The 22,756-nt window shown below is 34.2% G+C and overlaps 1 protein-coding gene across 2 annotated transcripts; it reads left to right on the forward strand.

The window, feature by feature from the left end:
- Positions 1-561: 561 nt before the first annotated feature.
- Positions 562-22,561, forward strand: LOC129279800 (E3 ubiquitin-protein ligase TRAF7-like). Of its 2 annotated transcripts, none has more exons than XM_064094839.1 (14): positions 562-916; positions 2,596-2,858; positions 3,345-3,433; positions 4,762-4,883; positions 6,161-6,309; positions 6,996-7,089; positions 8,771-8,912; positions 10,266-10,373; positions 11,298-11,375; positions 13,176-13,262; positions 14,548-14,683; positions 17,273-17,421; positions 19,764-19,883; positions 20,755-22,561. In XM_064094839.1, the coding sequence occupies exons 1-14, from the start codon at positions 699-701 to the stop codon at positions 20,824-20,826; spliced, it is 1,827 nt and encodes a 608-aa protein (XP_063950909.1). In that variant the 5' UTR covers positions 562-698; the 3' UTR covers positions 20,827-22,561. The 2 variants fall into 2 exon arrangements, with proteins under 2 accessions (XP_063950909.1, XP_063950908.1); XM_064094838.1 differs by lacking the exon at positions 17,273-17,421 and adding an exon at positions 18,554-18,702 and having other exon boundaries at positions 564-916.
- Positions 22,562-22,756: the final 195 nt, after the last annotated feature.

The following is a 22,756-nucleotide window of genomic DNA, read 5'->3' on the forward strand; positions in this document are numbered from 1 at the left end:
GGAAAAACTGAAATTTATTCCACCAATAAATTAATCTTGTTTTTCTAAATTGCTTTCGATAATAATCCCTTTCGCGTGCTAACACCCAAAAATCATCATTTATCCAAGGTACCCCTCTTTGTTTTTGCCGCACTGATATCACGGGGGCATGCCTGTCACAAATGTCCAGGAGTGTGTTTTTAAAGTAGTGCCACAATTTTTCAACGTCAGTCCCACAGGAATAAAACTCATGCCACAATCAACTTTCCTTACATCATCTTTAAATTTCTCACTGTCAAAGTCAAAGGGAGGTCAAATTAGATATCCAATATTTTTAAAATTAGATTGATATAACATATCGTCTATTAATCTTACACCATCTCCAATGTTCCTATCTTTTACATAACCAACTTGATCATTATGAATTATCTCATTCAGTATACTGAATATACGTACCCTCACACACACAAGTCCGTCAGGTGCCCGGAGAGAGAGGATTCAGCTCTACCCCCCCCCCCCCTTCTGTTATAGGGGAAACCCCGATTTGGCTACTATACGTACGTCACAAAACGTCAGCCCCGTGTGTCCCAGCAAGATACTAATAACTACACTCACACCAGGAAGTGTCGCGACTACTCAATCTGGAAATAAGATCAATTTTAAATACTAGTAATTAGATTAAATAGGAATTACTATAAACATCAAATTATACTGATAAAATGACAAGCAGTGTTGTATTTGTAGAGGAACCATCCTCGCACCTGTTGTGCCCAGTTTGTAAGAATTTGTTTTTGGAGCCGATGATTAGTGTGGAATGTGGTCATACGTTTTGCAAAGCTTGCCTTCAGATTAAAGACAACGGGGAAGGAATCGCAAGTCTCGGGGAGTGTCCCGTGGACTCGAAACCGCTGAAAGGAACCCGCTCAGTGCCAAATAGGTTTGTGGCTGTGTTTGTAATAATGTATGCTTGGGGAATTGCTGTTGACATATGACAATAATGACTGCGGAGTGTGGATGCTGGATGTACCTGGGGCCCACCCAAGGGTTCATTACATGCCGCCGCGCACAGAAAAATCAAGCCATAGATTAGAAGTCGTGTGTTGTGGACCCAAGAAGTGAGATCCCAGCACGCGCGACCCACTAGTTAGAAATCCACTGCCAAACGCGGTTCGTGGTGCGAGGTTAGTATACTAATACTAACCTCGCAATACGTGTGAGTGCCTGGGGCCATACTCTTCAAAATTGTTTTAAGAGAAATAATCTTGTATTTTCATAGTTACAATACATTGAAATTTGTATTCAGAAAATTATTTTATCTAGGACTAGGCCCGGCCCTGTGATCTAACTTGCAACAAGTTGTATTGTAAGTAACTTCACTGTCTGAGTAGCCAGGAGGCTCCTATAGAGAGTAAAAATCATTTAGTTGTTTACTAACGTATGCTTACTCTCCATGGAGCCAGGGATTGCGTCCCATTCATGTGCGTGTACCGCGAAAAAATCTTAAACTTTTGCCCCTGAGATTTCTACTTTCCTTCTAAAAGATCTAGCCCTAAATCATGTAAATGGGATACAACTTCATTTCTACGATATTGATTTCATTTTTAAACAAGAATTCATTAAAGCGTCGAGAAAATATGAAAAGACGGGGGGAAACTTGCTAGATAGTTTACGCCACCATCTTGTTTCTTCTTGTTCTTCGCCAATGTTAAAGACGCTACGTTGGCGAAGTTCACACCTTGCTGAGTTACAAGAATATGTAATTTAAAAGTTGAGAAAATGTTCAGAATAGCTCCCCTGGAAGTTGAATGTGGTTTCATCATGACGACTTATTCCCCAATTGAGTCAATCAGTTTATTCTAAGTATATAATTAGTGACTCTTCATACCTGATCATTGTCCCCGCAATGCACCTAGGGCTATGTTATAACATACCCTAGGTCTACTTAGTGTTGAATATATACTGTTTAAACTTTAGCCATGTTAGTGTTACTCAAACGTGCATAGTACGTACATGGGCAGAAATATATGAGACCCATTTTTAGTGGATAACTACTCTGCCCTGTTTTTGTTGTTGTTTTTGCCTCATTTCAGTCTTGACTCTTGGTGTTAACTGTGCATGTATTCAATAGCTATTTTATAGCATTGATCTTTGCGTAAAACTTTCCACAAAAATAAAAACAAAAGAAGAGACACACATGTTATTGTTAATAGATAAATTCAGTCTTGGATCATGTTGGTCTATGGAATTATTATGTAATGATTAGTGATTATTCAAATACAAATCAGCATTTGTAGTTTTTGCAATGCCCCAGGTACATTTCAATATTTAATTGTCATATTGGCCTTGTAATTAAGTTGTTACTTTGTATTTCATATACAAAGCTGATAAATTAATCGAGCATGAATGATAATGAAAATAATTTTGATTTTGCACATTATTTGGAAAGTCAGAGGAGTGAGTTTATGATAGCAGCAGCTCATTAATTTACTTCAAGCAAAATATCTTTAGATCTGATTTTTACGACATTACATGTATATGAGAGGTCTTCTGTTGGATCATTTGATTTTATTCCATTCATTAAATTCAGTATTGTACTTTTTATCCCTTTCATTTAAGATCCATTGAATCCCAAATTGATGAACTCCAGATCTTCTGCAAATGTGGCATAAAGAGATTGAATTCCAGGAATGATGTGATAGAAGACGAGACAGGATGCCCTGAAATCATTCCCCTAGCATCTCAGACCAGCCATGAAGAGGAATGTGTCTTTGTCAAAGTGGTCTGTCCAAACAGCGCTCTCTGTGGAAAGATTCCTAGAAAGGAGCTCCAGGCTCACCTCCAAGAGTGTTCAAACTTTGCTTGTGATTTCCAAGAAAGAGGTAAATTTTATTTTGGAAAAAGTGCAGATTACTATGCACGCCCTGTATTATGTACCATGGATGTTGTTTCATTTTGGCTCGAAAGTAATACTTTATTATGAGATTGAAGTAGATCCTTTATTGCATGACTTGTTAGTTATATAAGTTCTTACCATCGATTATATTTTTTTATTCCTTCCCCTAATTATGGGGCTTTTCACACGTGAATCTTAAATCATAATTTTAATGATTGCTAAATAATCGTTACTATGATTAGCGTTCGTGATTCTAGTCATGTTGTACCTTGGTTTCACACTAAATATTCGTCATTAGCCTTTTTTTTTCACTGAAATCATCATTCAAATTACGATTTTGTTTACCGTGTGAAAGGGCGGTAAGTCCAAAGGTTAGTTTTTTTGGAGGTTTGTTTTAGATACTTAGTTAATTAAAGGAATTAGGAGAGTATGTTTAGTATGATCATTAAGTACATTTTCATGTTTGATACAGGATGTACATTCAAAGGAACTAAAGAGGCAGTTCAAGATCATATTAAGTCATGCACCTGTCGGTTGACAAGCGAAAGCATTCCATCTATGGTAAGTATAGTACTATTCAAATTCTTACCCTGGTATAAAACTGTTTTAAAGCACCAGATTGAAAAGGAATAGCAATAGAATGAACATATCAGAACATTCTGAAAGAGAATAATTTTTTAAATAGAAAATTAGTGGCAGATCCATGTGGCTGATTTTTCTTGGATGGTATTTTCTTCTTTCTTGTTTGAAAGAAAAAGTTTCTGCTCAGCATGTTCTCCTATATAGACTAAAATGTAATATTATAAGTTATAAATTATGACAACAGGCATTAATTTACTGAAGCTTTCGTAAATATGATTCATACTCGGGTATCATCAAACTTACCTATCTTACAAAAGTGTAGTGGCTGTTGAATCCCTTTTCAGCCATTTATCCATTGTGAACAGATTTACTATTTGTAGGTAATGTTTTATTTTTTCTTTATAAATGGCATTGTAGCAGTAAATATTGCAAATTCTATTCATTAGAAATTTAAAAAGCTCAACAAAGATTAAATTCAGAAATCTTCAACCAATTACATGAGTGAGAATTGCTTTCAAGATGCCCAATAAAAATAATTTTTAATGTAAAATCATAAAATTTATCTTTGTTCTTAATTCTCTGCCAAGTCTACCTTATGCTTATACCCATCTATCACATACTAGTAAAGGATATAATTGGTACAGTGTATCTAAGAAAAAAAGAATGCTGATATTCTCAGTTATTTTTCTAGCAGAGTCAAATGATTTATAATAAATTTATTTCATGCACATACATCATCATAATTTTTTTTTTTCCTCTTCAAAATGATACTCTATTAAGAAAGAAATGTAAAAATCAAGTTCACAAAAATTGTCAAGTTTTGTTGAGAATGTGTACTCTACCTGAGATAACGAATTCACTAACAGGTGACTCTCATTGTCTTCATATTAGTCTACTTTGAATCTATGGCTCAAGATACACATATGTCAAAAGGTGGACTGAGGCAGGCCCGAAGGCAACTCAACGTATGTGTGCTCAATTTTTTTTTATTGCTGGACTGGGCCGAGTACACGTAAAATGTGGCTTGTCCACTGAACTATAAATAGGTATAATAGCAAACAATAGTTATTGCTAACAAACAATAGAAAATGTTGATGTGAAAAGACAGACACTTGTCACTTAAATAGTCATCGTGGATAAAGAATCTCAAAGTTTCAGTCTACTTTTGGTGTATGTGTATACGCACTAAAGTGCAGGCTTAAGGCCGTCGTCCAAGGCGGCTTCAAAGTTCAAACCCGACGCATGTGTATCTTGGCCTCTGATCCTACACTCTCCCTCTCATTTTTTCTCCCCACTCTCTTATGTAGGTTTTAGAGTTACAAAAGGAGAACATTGAACTGAAGACACAAGTAGAGGCTTTAAACCATAAGCTTGCAGTCGTAGAACAGTCGCACGAGAGCCTCTTGACCCATATAAAGAAACTTGAAATGTGAGTGAATCTTGAATTTAAAGGTCAAGTCCACCGCAGAAAAATGTTGATTTGAATAAATAGAGAAAAATCAAACTAGCATAACGCTGAAAATTTAATCAAAATCGGATGTAAAATAAGAAAGTTGTGATATTTTAAAGTTTTGCTTATTTTTCACACACATTGATATGCACAACTCATTGGCATGCAAATGAGACAGTTGATGATGTCCCTCACTCACTATTTATTTTGTTTTTTATTGTTTAAATTATACAATATTTCATTTTTTACAGATTTGACAATAAGGGCCAACGTGAATGAACCATATAGTATTAAACAATTCTAATTCCACGTGTTCAGGGAGGAATTAATCATTGTTTCACTTGACAATGAGGAGGAAATTGGAAAATATCATATTTCATATAATAAAATACTAAAGAAATAGTGAGTGGATGACGTCATCAGTCTCCTCATTTGCATACCGACCTGGATGTGCATATATAACTATTATTTTAAATTAAACTGAACTTCAAAATGTCATAACTTTCTTATTTTACATCCGATTTTGATGAAATTTTCAGTGTTATGCTCGTTGGATTTTTCTCTTTTTATTCAAATCAAATTTTTGTTGGGGTGGACTTGTCCTTTAAGAAAAAAAATATATAATCATCATCAAAGCAGAAAGAGAGTATCAGAGTGTAGAAATATCATGGCTGCATGCATTTTTTTTCTTTTCTATTGAGGGGACAGCAAGGGTTTAGCCAGCTTTTGTATTTTAGAGTTGAAAAGGAGGATATGGTGCATAGTTTTCAAGCATTTTTTTTATTCAATGTGCTGTGTAAAAAATGGGTTTTTAAAAAATGAGATGGGGGGGGGGTTGGAAGCTGCCCATTTGCCTCTCCCACTGCAGACGACCATAAGAAATCTGACTTGATTAAGTGAATAGGCAGGTAAATGTGACATTTTGAAGAGATTTACTCACAACCACCACTCTTGTTTAGATAGTTTAGATAATAAATGATCTTGAGAGGAAAAACAAAGTTGAAACTTTGAACTTTTTAATCTAATACTGACTTATGAATACGTTGCAGAAGTGTTGAATTATTTGACATTTTAAATAGCTGCATTATTGATGAAATTTTAGAGGGTGAACTTCGAGTCGTAATCCTGTTGTTCATTTTGTATAACATCTTCATTGTTGTGTCTGTTCTTATATTCATATTGAAAATAGCTACGATTCCTGCACATTTGTACTTTTGGTACCAAATTCTATTTGTCCTTTTAATTCTATTTGTCAGTCAGATGCAATCAGTAAATGAGAAGCTGAATGATAGCAATGGTTTGAAATCCTCTCAACCATCTGGGTATGATAGTTTCCCTCCATCCAGGACTCCATCTCAGAAAACATTAAGAGTTAGTAGGAGTGGCAGTACTGGAAGCATATCAAGTAAGTTGTTGGAAATACAAGAGATATAATGGTCTCTTGGATATGTCAGACTCACTAGACTTTTGGATTTCTTTACAAAGAGTTACGAACGATCCAATCAATCTCAACTGTATGGAAATCTATCCATACCATTTTTTAAAACAGGAATTTGCACGATCTCCTTAGTAAATAAAGAGAATCACACTTAATTATCAAGAGAATGATGAATTTATGCATATCATATCTAGAAAATATTTTGAACAAACTTGCATTTTAGATGTTGATGTTGCCGGCCATCCATAGTTGTGGTTGATTGGATCAATCGCAACTCTTTGTAAGACGAGGCCCTGGTTTGAGCCCCTCTGGGGCTTAAAAAGGGGAAGTTCACCCTGACAAAAAATAATTGTAAAGTAGCGTGAAAAATAATAAAAATATTAGTGATGGTTTAAGGAAAATCCATCAAAGATTGAATAAGTTATTAGAATTTTAATTTTTGAATTTCGTGATGTTGTATATATGCAGCCCAACAGATATAAATGCATTATTGTTCGCTTATCATAAAGGATGTCTGTTCATTCTTACTTGTTCATGTTTTAATGAAATTTGCCCCTATAAGTTTCTTACTGTTTCCATACAATCATTTATTATTCTTCAGATAAATTTTTCAAAACATTAATTTACTTCTGGACATCTTGTTCTGTTTTAAGGTCTTCGAAACTCTATGGAATTTATATTCCCCCCTAGTGCTCGGTCAGACTCTTGGCAGATTCCATTTGAGTTCAAATGTATCGGAACTCTGATGTAAGTCCTAATTTTCTCTTCTTGCTGAGTTGATCAAATTTTTCAAATAGTTGTATCTTAGCATTGTGTCTGCATTTCAGTCATATATTTGTTCTACTAAAATACCTTCTTTACTAACCAATTTCTTATATTATATATGTAAGGTGTGTTTATATGTCCTTCTTGTGTTTACAGAAAGTAATTTTTAGTAGAAGAATAAATCTAATGTTTCAATTGTGATGTATGTCCCTGTAGAAAGAGGGTGGGGGTAGGGCTGGAAACTTTCAGGACATTTTGGAGAATTTCCATGGAAAGTTTTGGGAAATTGGGGAATTTTTACTTCTTCACAAAAACTTATTAAATGTTTCTTAGAAACAAAGTTCTAAAGGACATTTTTAAAGTATATGTGGTAAATAAGCATAATTTATACAGGAAATCTACATAAACCATGGGTTCAACCAATGGTTTTAAAAACCACCTTTGTGAATTCAGGCCTACGTGTTTAGAGTCCGATTTGAGCGAGGTGTGGGAGGTGGGGCGGTACTAAACCCAATGTAAGTAAAAGCCAACATCTGTGACATAACAATTAAAATATCGCTATACTTGTTTAGGGGGTCAAATTAAGGACGTTCCACAGTTAGAATGAATTCCATGTCATTTTCACCAAATTTTGCACAGAGTTACTTTAGCACCTAACTATTCCAAATATGCAAAAATTAACATGGGTTCATGTGCTTGATTTCTTGGTATCGAGCTTTGAAGTTCAACCATTTGCAAGGTCTCGAGAAATACGCAATAAATATAATTTAGCGTTTTTAAACCCCACGAGATCACAACGTTGAGTGTAAACCCTTATTACTCAAGTCAAAATCCATCTAAATTTCACAAAATTGTACATTATACAAGGCTCGACATTACATTTAACAGATATATTTGGGACTATCCTTAGAGTTGCTGCTGGTATTACCAGCTTTCAAAATTTTAAATGCTGAGAGTTTTTTATATTTGATATGGTTATATTGATCCAAATATATTTTCATCATAATTTCATAAGCATCATGAAAATACATGAACATAAATGTACCTATTCATTAATTGATCTTATAGATGCATGAAAGAAAAGACATCAGTAATCGTCAAATACCCCCTCCCCCTTCCCTGAAAAGAATATCAGAAATGTGATATTCTGTCTTTAGCTATATATTGTCTATTTCAAACAATAAAAAAAAATATGGATATTCAAATTATAATTAGTTTCCTGTTACATCCAATTTTGGCCCATTTCTTTTGGTGTTTATCTAATTTGTAGTGTCTTTCAGCAATTTCTGAAATATTTTACATATTGAATATAATGAAGAATGTCTGGCATTCTATCTGTATTTCTACAACTAAAAATAAACTGCTTTCCTAACAAAAGCAAGAAATTGATAATTTGAAGGTTTTCTTTTTTTCAAACTTGGTCAGTCCAAACATAAAATTTCTTGTAGTCAAACTATACTTGGAGTTACTTTTCTTTGAAACAAAATAATGATGAGGCGAGGGAGTTGGGAATTTCATAAAAGTGGAGCATGGTATTGAAATTGTTATGATTAAAATCTATGAAGTTATCTTTTTGTGATGGGACAGGGATACCTTTTTGAACTGTTTCCAATGATATCATTCAGTGTTTAATTATTTGTTTCCATTTCAATTTATTTTTCAGGGGCCATAGTAGTGCTATAAACTGCATTGCAATCCATGGTCATAAGGTGTACAGCAGTGGAGGTGACTTTCACATTAAGGTGTGGAATATTGAAAAGCTTAGCAAAGGATGCATCCAAACAATGCAGGGACATACAGACACAGTATGTAAAATACTTTACTTTAAATTTGTTTTGGGAAGTGGCTGATCACGGCTATGAGAGAATTATATTTTCAATGGGAAATATAAATCAAACCAAAAGCTGCATTCAAATATAAGAAAGCCCCAAACATGTTAATATGAGAATAAGTCTTGTTTCACAGACTTTAATCATGCGTGTTTCACCCCGTTGCTGTATGAAACCAATTAGGTACTGTTCCAAGCAACAAATGATGACACAATTCAATCATGAATTGAGCACGGTGCTAGACTCATACAGGGCCAGATAGAGTTTCGTAAATTTTTTCATACTCGGTTAAATATGACTTAAGGCATGATTAGTGAAGTGTTATTATGTATAATGAGATAACCAAATCTCTCTTGTCTAATTTAGTGGGTGTGAATTTTATAATTTACCCTAATCAAAATTTGACAAATTATGATCGAACTGCATTCAACAACAGGAATTTTAATATAAAAGAGTGGATTTCAGTGTAAGCTGATGGGAATTAAACTGATTCTAATTCAACACCTAAGAACAGATGACCAGTCATGCTTAAAGGTCAAGTCCATCCCAGGAAAACGTTGATTTGAATCAATACATTAGAGAAAATCAAACAATCATAACTGAAAATTTCATCAATATTGGATTTAAAATAAGAAAGCAGTGACCATGTTATCTTTCACCTATTTTTCACAAAACAGTTATATGCACAACTCAGTGATACGCATATGAGAAAGTCGCTGATATCACTCACTATTTCTTTTTTTATTGATTGAATTCTGTAATATTTCAATTTTTACAGATTTGATAATAAGGACCTTAGTTGAACCACTAAATGTTGAAACAATTGTTATTACATAAGTTCAGGGTGGAATAAATCTTTTTTCACATGACAATGAGGACAAAATAAAAATATTTTATATTTCAGATAATAAAATAAAGAAGAAATAGGGTGGAATAAATCTTTTTTCAGATGACAATGAGGACAAAATAAAAATATTTTATATTTCAGATAATAAAATAAAGAAGAAATAGTAAGTGGATGATGTCATCAGTCCTTTGACTTGCATACCAACCAGGATGTGTATATCATTGTTTTGTGAACTTTCTCATTTAAAATATTCATTGTTATGCCTGTTTGATTTTTATCTCTTTACGTTATTCAAATAAATTTATTGATGGGGTGGGCTTAACCTTCAAGTTGTTCATAATTTACCAACAGCTCTATAAGGCTGCTGCTTTTACACTTAATTTTATTTAGCTATAAAACTTACATTATTTTAGCCAAGTAGACCTTAATGTTAAGTGAATTCATAAGACCATTAGTAATGTGAATATATGTCTCTTTCTAAGGTACAAGCATTGGTAGCTTCCTCTGACTTCCTCTATAGTGCTGGAGATGATAGATCTATTCGGATGTGGAGATACGACACGGCAGGCACAGAATACAAATGTCGAAGTGTATGTCTCTTGTTTGTACTACGAATAGAAATAGGAAATTCTTATAGATAGATGGCAGTTTAGACATCGTTAATGCATTCCGGCAGTGGCGTACCTAGGATTTTCCACAGGGGGGGCAAAATCGGCGGCCAAAAAATTTGACAAGCAAAAAAAAAAAAAAAAAAAAAAAAAAAAAAAAAGGTCTTCAACCTCGTCAGGGGGAGCAATAAAGGTCTTCAAGCTCGTCAGGGGGGTGGGGGGGGGGGCGAAAAAGGTCTTTTAAGCTCGTCAGGGGGGGCAGGTATATGTTTTTTGTATGGGTTGTGGCTCGTCAGGGGGGGCAGAGTGCCCCCCCTGCCCCCCCCCCCCCCCCCGTAGGTACGCTAGTGCATTCCGGTGCTTTAGAGATATAGGAATGAAATGCTGATGGCACGATGTAGGCCACAAATTACGAGTGAATCTGTTGACACTGACAGCTGTATGTCCCCAAAACTATTTAGATTATAATGATTTGAAATTTATTGTTCCTTATTTTAATATTCTGTTTTATTTTCAATCTTTTCTCTTCTGCTGCTAGTCAGTGATTAGTGATATAAATCTTGAAACAGAATAACTTTTATCAGCTTTATGTATGATAAAAATGCAAGAAGTTGTGGAGTAAGATATATTTTACAATGAAATAAGTCTTCCCTTATGTTTTTGTTTGTTTGTTTATTTGTATTTCATTATTGGTATTTGTACCTTGTTTATTTACTGGTAGTTATTTTTCATTTTCAATTTTTATTTATTTATTTAATTATTTATTTATTTGTATTTTATTTTATTAAGGTTTTTATACATATTTTTTTTTTTTTGGGGGGGGGGTGGATGGAATGGGTTTATGCTTTTCAATGTACCAGAATTCTAGCTGTCTATGCTATCTTTCTTTGTCATTAATTTTTCCAGGATGCTCATGCCAAGTCTATTAGTGCTATGATAAAGGTTGGAGTTCATATCTTTACATCTTCACATTCATTTATCAAGGTAAATATGTTAGTCATGATTTCTCTGGGGGCAGAAATTTCTGCATTTATTGATAAATTAACATTGTTTTCAATATTCCCTTTTCAAGTTTTACCGTAATAAAAAATATGAATTTTATCAATTATACATAATTAGATTGTTATGAAATACAATTGAAATTAAGTTTATTTCAGATACTTTCAAGCATTATAACTGTTTGTGATATGTAATATACTTTGTAATTGTTGCTTTGTGTATGTTTGGGAGAACACAGGATAGAATTGAATCAAACAATACAAACAAACAAACATCTTAAGACTACAATGTAGACGTAACATAAAACCACTTTTAGTCCACAGAATGAGATATCATATTTAGAAAAATCTTACATGTATGTAACTCTAATGGCATATTGCAAGAAACCTATTTGTATTCGACTGCAAATATCAGTTGGACGTTTGCAAATGAAAGAACGCTATCAAGCATAGCAAATAAATCATATTTCATATTGCAAAAAGTAATCTTGAAATTGATATGGACCTATGGTTGATGTTGTAACTTAATTTAACTGCAATTGTTTGAAAGTGTGTTGCAACAATCTTAGAAATAGGTATGGAGTGTTGAGAGTAGAGTCAAACCTGCCTGAATCAAATGCAAATCTGCTGTGACTAATGACAGGACTTTGACTTCAAAAACTTGTATGACTAAAAAGTATTAAAGAATAACAAGTAATGAAATAGAGGAATACATTTGACTTGGATAAAGAGATGGCTCATTGAAAAAAAAGGTTTAAACTACTTATCAATGATAATGATGAAATAGATTGGCAGTGCTACCATACTTTGCACTTACAATATGTGTGTGTATAATGCATACATGTAGAACTATGGTAAGGACAGCCTTGACAGTCTGTCATGTGGTTCCATGTTTGGTTAAAATGTCTAAACCTCAGCAATTGAACAGGGTTGTTTGTCATCATGAATCATCTGGCAAACTTGGCATTCATTTTTTTTTAAACGTTTTTATTAAGTATAACCATCTCATACACATATTACAAAACAAGTTTAATAACAATATAAAATAACAGTGTACAGTATGGATAAGTTACATTTTGATAAAAAAATACATACAAAAACAACAAAGGGAAAAGAAAAAAAACATAGAAAAGCAATACAGGTCTGTTCGTCTACATTACCCAAAATCTAATAGATTCCATTTTTTTTTTAATCTATACATAGTAGTGTCCCTTTAAGCAATACACTTTTCTGTTTGGTACACTTGTTTTAATTTACTGATAAACAAGTCAAAACAAGGAAGGATATTAATATATCTACACAGATATAAAGTTTTCTTTGCTACAATAAGGCAATGATTCAATAACACATCTTGCTTGTTTTTAATTGTTTGGCATTCATGGTTTGACTCTGTGTGGATTGATTTCTTTAACATGATACTCTGACCTCTCAACCAATTTAGAGGAAAGAATATGAATATTTAACCATTCTGACCTGATTTTCCTATTTTTTCTTAATATCTTTAAATCATTTGTTCCCCTTTTTTTCAGCAAAGTCATCCCTATTTTCCAGATACGTGGGTTTGAAAGTTTGTTTAAATAACATGAATATTTTATCAGTAAGGGGGTTAGTGGAGGAGGGGGGGGGGGAGCTCTATTAATGGGTGTGGTCAAGATAAAATATTTATTCATACAAAGATTGCTTCTAAAACATATTAGATAGTGTTGGGTACTTTATCCATCATCCTCTCTTTATCTTTCATTCTACACCCTTTCTAATGGTCTTAACATTTGTTCATGTTTATTAGGTATGGACATCTGAGTCTTTGGATCTAATCCATACTATCTCAGGACTACATCATTGGGTTAGAGCACTGGCTGTCGATTCTAAAATGGTAAGGAATTTGAATTCATGGGCCATGATCTAACACTGTTAAAATTGTAAATAGTAGAAAATATAAACAACTTGTTTCCCAGTACATTGTATGTTTCTTATGTTTGTTGTGTTCTTTTCTTGTGCATTTACTGAAGAAAATTACCCAGTATGTTAGTTCTTATTCCAAAGAAGATATGAATGTTTTGAGTGTCAATTTAGCCTTTTGACTTGGCTATATTGCTCGTCCAGTAGTGGTTGAGCCAAGACTAGCGGTCGGCAAAGAAAGTTGGAGAGACCCGAGTGAGCGCATTTGGAACCTAGCCTAGACGTGAATGTATGAATTATTCATGAGCATGCCAATGCGCCCAGAGGTGCCAAGTTCAAAGACTGGCTATGTGAGAGATAATCTGTGTTTTATGTCTATGGGGATATGCTGTGATACATGCGTGAGACAACATTTCTGGGGATGAGCAAGAAGAAACCCTAATGTGGGAGTCTCATGCATAATGCGTGAGACTTTTCATGTCCATGCGCCAATCCTTGCCATCGCGGATGATGTCATGGGACTGGGAACGTTCACTTCTGTGGTATTGGATCATACATGGTTTATTCATGCGAACGAGTGGCCACTAGCGATCGCAAATTGGAAACATGGGTTAATATAAGAAATCCAAAACATGTCCTAAAGGCCATGTGACTGAGATCTCAATCCTCGCATTCACCCAGCCTTTTGCAATTAGTCTTTTTTTCAGTCAGTAGGCATTTGATATAAATATCAGAACAGACACAGAGCCTTGTGTAAAGGCTAGTGTACATTGATTGAGCTGATAAACTGAACTTGTGCTACTACATACTTGTGTCACATTTGGCTATCCTTTGTTAACGCACAATTGTAGACCAAAGTTTGAATTGACCCAATTACAGAATATGAGACAAACGATTGGGAGGTACAGAAATCAATCAGTAGTAGGAAAAAAAATGTTAATAGAAAGTACAGGTAACTCTGCCTAGGACAAATCTCCTTAAAACACAGAAATCCATTTGATTTAGGTGGAATTCAACTGAAAAGTTTATAGGCCAATGCATTTGGAGAGAAACCTTTGTAGTGGACTATTTTCTATTAAATTTTGTAAAAGAAATAAAATGAACAAAATGTGCAATTCTTAAGAATTATATTATGATTTTGTTTTGTACAGTAGAACTTTTAGTTGGTCATCTAGTTTACTATGTAACAATTTGCTTTGAGGTTGTTGAGTTGAAATAAAATAAATTTGACATGAATTTCTCATTATTTTTTTTAATAGGAGAGACTGTATAGTGGGTCACACAATTCTTTGAGTGTCTGGGACACCAAACCACCATTTGCTTTGAAGAGAAAGTTAGATCATACCTATGGATCCATATACTCCATAGCAATCACACATCAGTACATCCTCCTTGGTAAGTCATACCTTAGGGCTACATGGCAAAGGGATCAAACAGTTCTACTCTAATGTATTCATTTTTGCTGGTCTGGATTTTTTTAAATATTCTGTTTTAATTCAAATGTTATCAATCAATTAGAAATTGGGTTTCTCATTTTGGTTTTGGATGTAGGACATGTTAATTCTAGGTCAAATCATGGAGGTAGAAAGGATGGAGTATCATCTAAATCATTTCTTTTCAATCCATGTTTGATGCTGCAGGGACGTCAGGCATATATTTATGAAATTATTCTTGCAGATTGTAGACCAAAGATTTCAGCCTAAATACAGACTTACTGGCCAGTTACAATATTACAGGGTTCCCGTCCCATCAGGGAAACCAGGGAAAATTATTTTCCCTTTTTCCAGTCAGGGAAAATCAGGGAATTTGATTAAAAAATACCTCAAATCAGGGGGAAATGCCTCCAATGATGGAAAAATCAGGGAATTTTGATCAGCCCAACAGTTAAAAGTGCGCACAGTAGTCAGACGGTTATATTTTGTTGCATATCAAAACAACATCCTTTAAATGACAGGTTATGGTGGTTATGGGGTGTGGTGGATGGCTGTATGGGGGAGAAGGGAGGCCATTACATGTACATGACTGTGTAATAGTAATAATTAGTTTTGCATTATTGTTTTTATACTGAAAATACATGTAATCCACTGCAACAACTTAGAAAACATGCGAAACTTGGAGTGGGTTTAAATGATTATCAGGGAATTTTTCAATTTCATCAGGGATAAATTTTGTTTTCTTGAAAAGCTAGGAACCCTGAATAATTAAATGTGTTTTTTTAAAGATAATTATATTCTCTGCCTCTGGTTAGGAATTGCTTTTATAGGGGAAAGCAAAAATGATTGTTGCAATATTTCTGGAAATATGATTTGAAATTACTAGTACTTAACCGGGTGCATGTGGCCACAACTGTCAGAAATAATTATACTCTAACAAAGTAAAGAAATGTAAAATTGTAAAATATTCATTCAAAATACGTAAAATTCAGAAGATTTAACATTTTGTATTGAAATGTTATCATACAATATTTTGTTCAATTTCATGACACAGTAAGGCTTTGATATATATTTTGTCATATCTTTAATATCCATGTTTTATTATAAAATGAAAAAGGAAATATTCCTAATTATCTATTGTCAACACATCACATTTCAGTTTTCCCATGAAATTGGCAGCATCACATGTTGCCATCAAAGGCAGTTGTGTATATATTCGCTTATATTTAGGAATGGAAAGCTCTATGAATTAATTTTATTTAATTTTGCACTCCATTGTCATATACACCAAATTAAACGCCTAATTGATAATTATGGGATTCACACACACACACACAAATAGATGTCAAATAAGTGAAGATTTCTGAAAAGTTATATCCAAGTTGTGAATGAATCATTAAGTCTCCTTATTCCTTTTGCACATCACTATCATGTAATGCCAGCAGCTATATTTTTATATTACATAGGTTATGTAGATTCGAATCAATGATAGGTCAATACACCATCACATGACTGTAGCTGCAAGGATTACAATTGTTGTGTTTTGACGTCACATCAGTGAATAATACTGCATTGTATTGTAAACTGTGGCGTTATATTCACTAAGGTGACGTCACTCGCTACCTGCTTATACGCTAGTGTTGACCTGTCGATTGCATGAAGAACGCGCTTGCTGTATTTAAAAAAAAAATTATATTATGATGTAGATGGATCAAGCTAATCATTAGAGCCATATGATAAATGCAGACTCTGTTGGCGAATCTACATAGACTTTATTATATTTATAACAGATATTGCCTGGTCTATCTTTTTAATAAAAATAACATTTCAACTCCCCTCTGAAGCTATATTTTTCCCTAGTGCGTCGGGCAAAATATAATCCCTTGAGAAAAATATAACTGTCATGGAAATGAAATGATATATTCAATCTCAAGGTACACTATTTGTATAATATTTGTTTAGTTGAATTAATGTTTTATGTATACATATTTGTTATCACTGTAGTCTACTGTACTTCATTACTTTTCATGAATGTATGGCAAATCATGAACAAGTTTTATTCACATTAAAAAAAGCATTTATTGATTGACTCACATGTCTTTTCATGTATTGTGGTAACTAACTTCTACATAAAGTATACTCAATAATTCATTTTCTATTATTCTTTCATCCCAAATGCATTTGTTTGTCTCTTGTATACATAAAGTGCATGCTTTTAGGTTGACTATTTCATAATATACTTCCCTCTTTTCTCTTGCTTTACCCTCTATGTCTTTTGTGTAAAAATGGTCATGATAACGTCCAGTTGCTAGTTGTTGGCAGATTTGCAACCTTGAAAATATGATTTTGGATTGTGCTACTAACCAAGATGCAGGATAACTAATTAGCATATTAATGTTGAATAGTTGTCTATCTTTAAATCTTATTAATGATGCATCACTACAAACTGCAACTGCCACTTCTGATATCTAGCCACTTTATGTATTTTCTCTTCATGTATTTCATTCCAATAATCATGATTTCAATATCCATCCATCATGTTACAACACAGGTACTTACAACCAAAATGTTAAGGTTATTGAAGTTGGTACATTCACTCTCAAGTCATCATTGAGTGGTCATATAGGGACCATTAGTGCCATACAGTCCAGCCCAGATGGCCGATTTGCTATAACAAGCTGCTATGATGGAAAGACAAGGGTAAAGAATCCAGTCAGGATAGAGAAGACTGTATGAAAAGAGCATTTGAGCAGATATTAAGAGCTACTCAAAATGATGTATTGAAAAAAAAGAATAGGGGAAGGAATGGAGTACAAAACTGACCAAAATCTGTCCAGAACTATATTTCCATTTTAATCTACCAGTATTAGAAAATAAAAGTATGTTTTGTGAATTCAGCATTTACGATTTTGATAGTATGAATTTATTCATCAATATGCATGCAAGCAAGAATCTGATGACAAAGAATCCAATTATGAAACAAAACAAAACAAATTAATGTTAAGAGATATTTTCCCAAAGTATAAAGCACTATATTTTAAAAGCACAATTATTTAGCTTTAGACACAATTTCATTTTTCACTGCTACCTTTTTTCTTTGATGTTGTATTATCCTCTCAAACCTTTATTCACACTAAGACCAATATGATCACTATGGGCACAGAGTGGACATTTTCATGTATATACAAAACTAGCACCAAAGACATCGCAATAAAGCAGGGGAAAAGGCAATCCAGAAGTTGAACTTTAAGTTATTATCATGTAAAACTGTATGCTATTGCAGAATTCTCTCATTTATTAGCTTCTCAAGCTTCAATTCTCTAACAACATTATGTATATGCCCCAAAAATGTCTCAATTTTTTTTAAATTTAGAAATTGAACCTACTTTTCTCCCATCTGAATATATGATTTATACCATCTATACCATTGTACTCCAAATATTGTATTGACACATCATTGTGATACTAACACATTATTGAAATGGTTCTTTGTCCTGCATTTGCTTCTTTTCAAACAGTCTTCATCTATGTGTGGTTGCTATGGTAACTTGTGTTTCTTCGACCATTCCCATGACGATTAAGACCACTGATAAAAAAAAAAATTAATGAATTAAAGCTGGCTTTTCTCATTAACAGATGAATGTATTTTAATAAAATTGTTTGAATTGCGGTCAGATATAGTAGAAATTATCTTGCTTTGCCAAATAATTACATGTATTGGGCAATTCATTAACACAGGGAGTGAAGAAATACAAGGTACTCATTGCTATATGTTGAATGTAGACTTATAGTGGAAAGTTGGTTCACTGAGCACACTCCCTCCTCAAAACAGGTACCCACAGTCAGAATGTGCAGATATATGATGTTGAGACGTATGCATATATCAGGGCTCTGGCAGGACAAATTGGTATCATCAATTGCATGGTGACTAGCCCTGATGGACAGTTTCTTATCTCAGGATCATATGACAACACAGCCATGGTACTAGCACATTATCAGTTCCTTCAAGTCATACAAAAAAGAAATCTTATGTTCACAAGCTACATTTGATGTATGAAATTTATGAAATATTGCCATTTGATGTTTTGTTGATTGGTCTAGAAAAAAAAGCTAAGAAAAAGCACTACACAGTTTGAATGGGAGTGAAAATTGCAGCAAATACAGAACATAGTCATAGATATTCCAGTATTTCAGAAAATGAGTATCAGTTTTATGAAATAAACAAAGTGTTCTATTCATCAACTAAAAAATTTAAATGTGCACTGCACATATCAGCAGTCCAGATGTAGTATACTGTAATTCATTCACTTCTGTGTGTTTTTTTTTAAGATGATTGTTATGCATTAACTTAAAGGAGAATGAAACCCTTGAAACCAGCTGAATCCATATCAAAGAGAAAAATCAAAGAAACATATTGTTGAAAGTTTGAGGAAGATTGAATGAATAATAAGAAAGTTATGAGCATTTGAATATTGAGATCACTAATGCCATGTAGATCCTCCCATTGGCAATGCGACCAAGATCTGTGCTGTCACACACGTACAACTCCCTCATTGCTTTAGTACTTATTTCACTTATATTCTCACTTTTATAGAATCTATCACAAGGTGAGGTGTTCTCTTTATGAGAGGACAAGTACAGAGGTTTCACAACATTATATCATTGATGAATCGTTTGTCATATGATTAGCAAGAGCAAAAAGAGATGTTTTGGGGTATATTTTCAGTGTCCAAAAGGGGAGAGTTGTTCATCTGTGATATCATAGATCTTGGTTGCGTTGCCAATGGGAGGATCTCCATAGCATTAGTGATCTCGACATTCAAATGCTCATAACTCTTCTATTGCTAGTCCTATTTTACTCAAACTTTTGTTGATCTTATTCTTTGATTTTTCTGCTTTCACAAAAGCTAACTTGCTCCAAGAGTTTCATTCTCCTTTAAATGTTTTGTGGCATGCTAATTTTAAATTCTACAAAAGGTGTGAGAAGTTTTCCATGTATGATAACTAATTAATGGTTTTGCAATGTGTTGTTTTTCTACTAGATCTTCAATTTGGAGAATTTCCTGAGTTTACAGGTTCTGTCCCGTCATCAGGGTAGTATCAATGCTATTGCTCTACGTAATGGTCTACTCTTTACAGGATCGGAAGACAAAGATATTAAGGTCAGTATTCATATAGTGTGTGATAAAGCTTAGTAACATTTTGTTATTTATCAGAGGGATATAAGGCATCTTGACTTGCATCATGCTCAGGGGCCGCCGAAGCGGGGGGGGGGGGGGGGGGGGGGCTGCTGGGGCTTCAACCCCCTACTTTTTTCCGAAACCGTGTACAAAAACGTAAAAATTACCATATGATTGTGATTTTTTTGCAGGTCAGCCCCCACTTTGAAAACCAGTCTGAGGCCCCTGATGATAGCAACATGCCATCTTGGAGTTGCAAATAAGGGCTCTCGAATTAAATCTACCCCCTGCCCTAACAAACAGGTCATCAGTTTTATATGCAAATTAGGACTTTATGACTTTTTTTTTTTTTTTTTTTTTTTTAGACTTCAAGCATATAATGCACAGTTTCACAAGCATAAGTGGTGTGATTTTTTTGTTGTCTTACTATGTTTCGAACACTGGAAAATGTTGCTTTGATCTGTCCCAACTTTTTTAAAGTTACAAGGTTTTAGACGGGCTGCGGTAGCACCCCCCTCTTTTTTCAAAAACCATGTACAAAAACGTAAAAATTACCATATGATTGTGATTTTTTGCATGGTCAGTCCCCCCCCCACTTTGAAAACCGTTCTGCGGCTCCTGTTAGAGGTTATTTTGCTTCAGTTCAGAGGTCAAAGGTGATCATTTACATCATTCTATTGCTCTCTACAATGGTCTTCCAATTCACAGGATCTAAAAATCACAATAAATTATGGCTTTAAGGATATGATGTGGTAACGATTCTCAACTGTTATCAAGAGAAGTCATATTTATAAATTTGCTAATTTCCAGTCTACCGGTAATCATTTTTCTCATCATTTCTTTATTTTCACAGATTTTCAAGTACTTCAAAGCAGTCACATACAGTAGCTATGGCATTCATATTACACCTGGGAAAGATACATGATCAAGTACAACTATGTCATTCACTTGTGGGAACGAATTCATAGGATGAAATGACCAGATCAGATGCATAAAAAGGCTTAAACTCTTTTCTTGCGTTTAGAAAGCAATTGCTAGCGGTTTGAACAATAGCGACATCATGCTGGTTCAAACACAACTCACAGAACAAAGGTGGTACTCGTATCCAAAGGGTTTCCTGACATGCCAGTGCAAAAGTATACAGTTTCTCTCATGTAACATTTTTTCCCCCTTAGATATGGTGTCAAGCTATTCTATAATTTTATTTTTAAATATTTTATAATTGAAGTGGTACTCCAGGCTGAAAATAAATGTATATGAAAAGTAGACTAAAATTGAATTGCCATCATAACTTTAAGTGTATGGGTCTCGTTCATGAAATGTGGACATAAGGGTATTCAAGTCTCACTGATTGTCTTCCACGATTCTTAGGTCACATGATCAAGGTTAAAGATCATTTATGGTCAATAAACCTTATATTATTATACGAATGGTGTGTTTTTGGGGGAATGATTATTCAATAGTTATTTTCAAAGTCAGCACTGCTGCTATATTGAATCATGTAATGCAGGCGAGACTGCCAGATGCATTCCACTTGTTTCTTCTTCTGTTCAAACCATATTGTTTTCAGCTTGGAGTTCCCTTTTTATAAATTTGTATAGTTGGCATTCAGTTTGCACGTAGAGAAAAAAAAAAACATGTAGGCCTTGACCTACACCTTGGGGTTCTCTCTCACTGGTTCCATGACATTTGCTCTGGTGACAATTGCTCTGCTGTGAATTCCACACATTAATGGAATGACCCAACTTCAACCTTGGATTTAACACTACCCTATCCTAAACCTAACCCTATATCTTAGACAGAATAAAGCCTGGAGCAATTGTCGCCGGAGCAAATGCCGTGACACCCTCTCACATGCATAAACACAATTATAATGAGTAATCGTCTTGATCAAGCAAACACTCAAGCTGCTGTGACGGAGCTTGAAGAAACCCAAGCAAATGTTTAAATGTAGAAGTAAAATGTTTGCTAAATGTTCGCAGGCGATTACTAATTTTATGCGTACAGAATCAATCAAATGCCAAGCAAAACAAATTAATACTTTTAAAGCATCTGACCCAATGACACGGTTCCTACTTTTCATTCCAGATTTCACTTTGTGGATATGTAAACATGATATGCTATTCTCCAAGAGCACATCGCATGATTTATCTTTTAATGTCAAGAGGATAGTTGATTAATTAACCCCTTATTTGTTTTGGCTTTGAAGCCCTTAGTGCAATGAAGGAAAGTTATAAGGTATTTATTCAGATTCATTTGTGTTCCAAATTTAATGGCCAGAATGCGCAGAGGTGCTATTATATCTGTGGTTTGGTTTATGGAGATTTCTTGCATTGATTATGCTTAATTCAGCATGGATATAGAGAGAACATAAAAAAACCGAGGGAATGCATGCTTTTATAACAGCATGCAAAATTGACTCTTAAGATTGATTAGAAAAGATTTCATTATAATTTGACTTTGCAGCCAAGAGGCTGAATCGTCCACAATTTACAGGCGTACAAAAGATATTCATAATGTACAAAACTGATTGAAAACATCAAACTTGAAATAGTAACATAACTATACAGCAACTCAATATAGAGTGTGATATTGTGTATCAAAAGGAAAAGATGAAGTAAAATGTGGTGGTGGTGAAAGAATGCATTTTTGATGAGTAATGCCATGGTCACATTTGTTCTACGGCGGCCGTACGGCGAGTCGAAAACAGCCGTTTTAACATTTTTTGTCAAACTACATATAGGTGGTTTGAATCAAAACTGATAAAACGGCTGTTTTCGACTCGCCGTACGGCCGCCGTAGAACAAATGTGACCATGGTATAACTCCAATTGAAAAGAAAGGGCAAAAAGATTA

The sequence above is a fragment of the Lytechinus pictus genome, chromosome 2 (genome assembly GCF_037042905.1).
Source record: "Lytechinus pictus isolate F3 Inbred chromosome 2, Lp3.0, whole genome shotgun sequence".
Taxonomy (NCBI): Eukaryota; Metazoa; Echinodermata; class Echinoidea; order Temnopleuroida; family Toxopneustidae; genus Lytechinus; species Lytechinus pictus.

Coding starts and splice junctions, on each gene's coding strand:
- LOC129279800 (XM_064094839.1), top strand. CDS start 699: ATGACAAGCAGTGTTGTATTTGTAGAGGAACCATCCTCGCACCTGTTG. Junction 4,884..6,160: donor CATATAAAGAAACTTGAAAT/GTGAGTGAATCT, acceptor TCTATTTGTCAG/TCAGATGCAATCAGTAAATG. Junction 6,310..6,995: donor CAGTACTGGAAGCATATCAA/GTAAGTTGTTGG, acceptor TTCTGTTTTAAG/GTCTTCGAAACTCTATGGAA.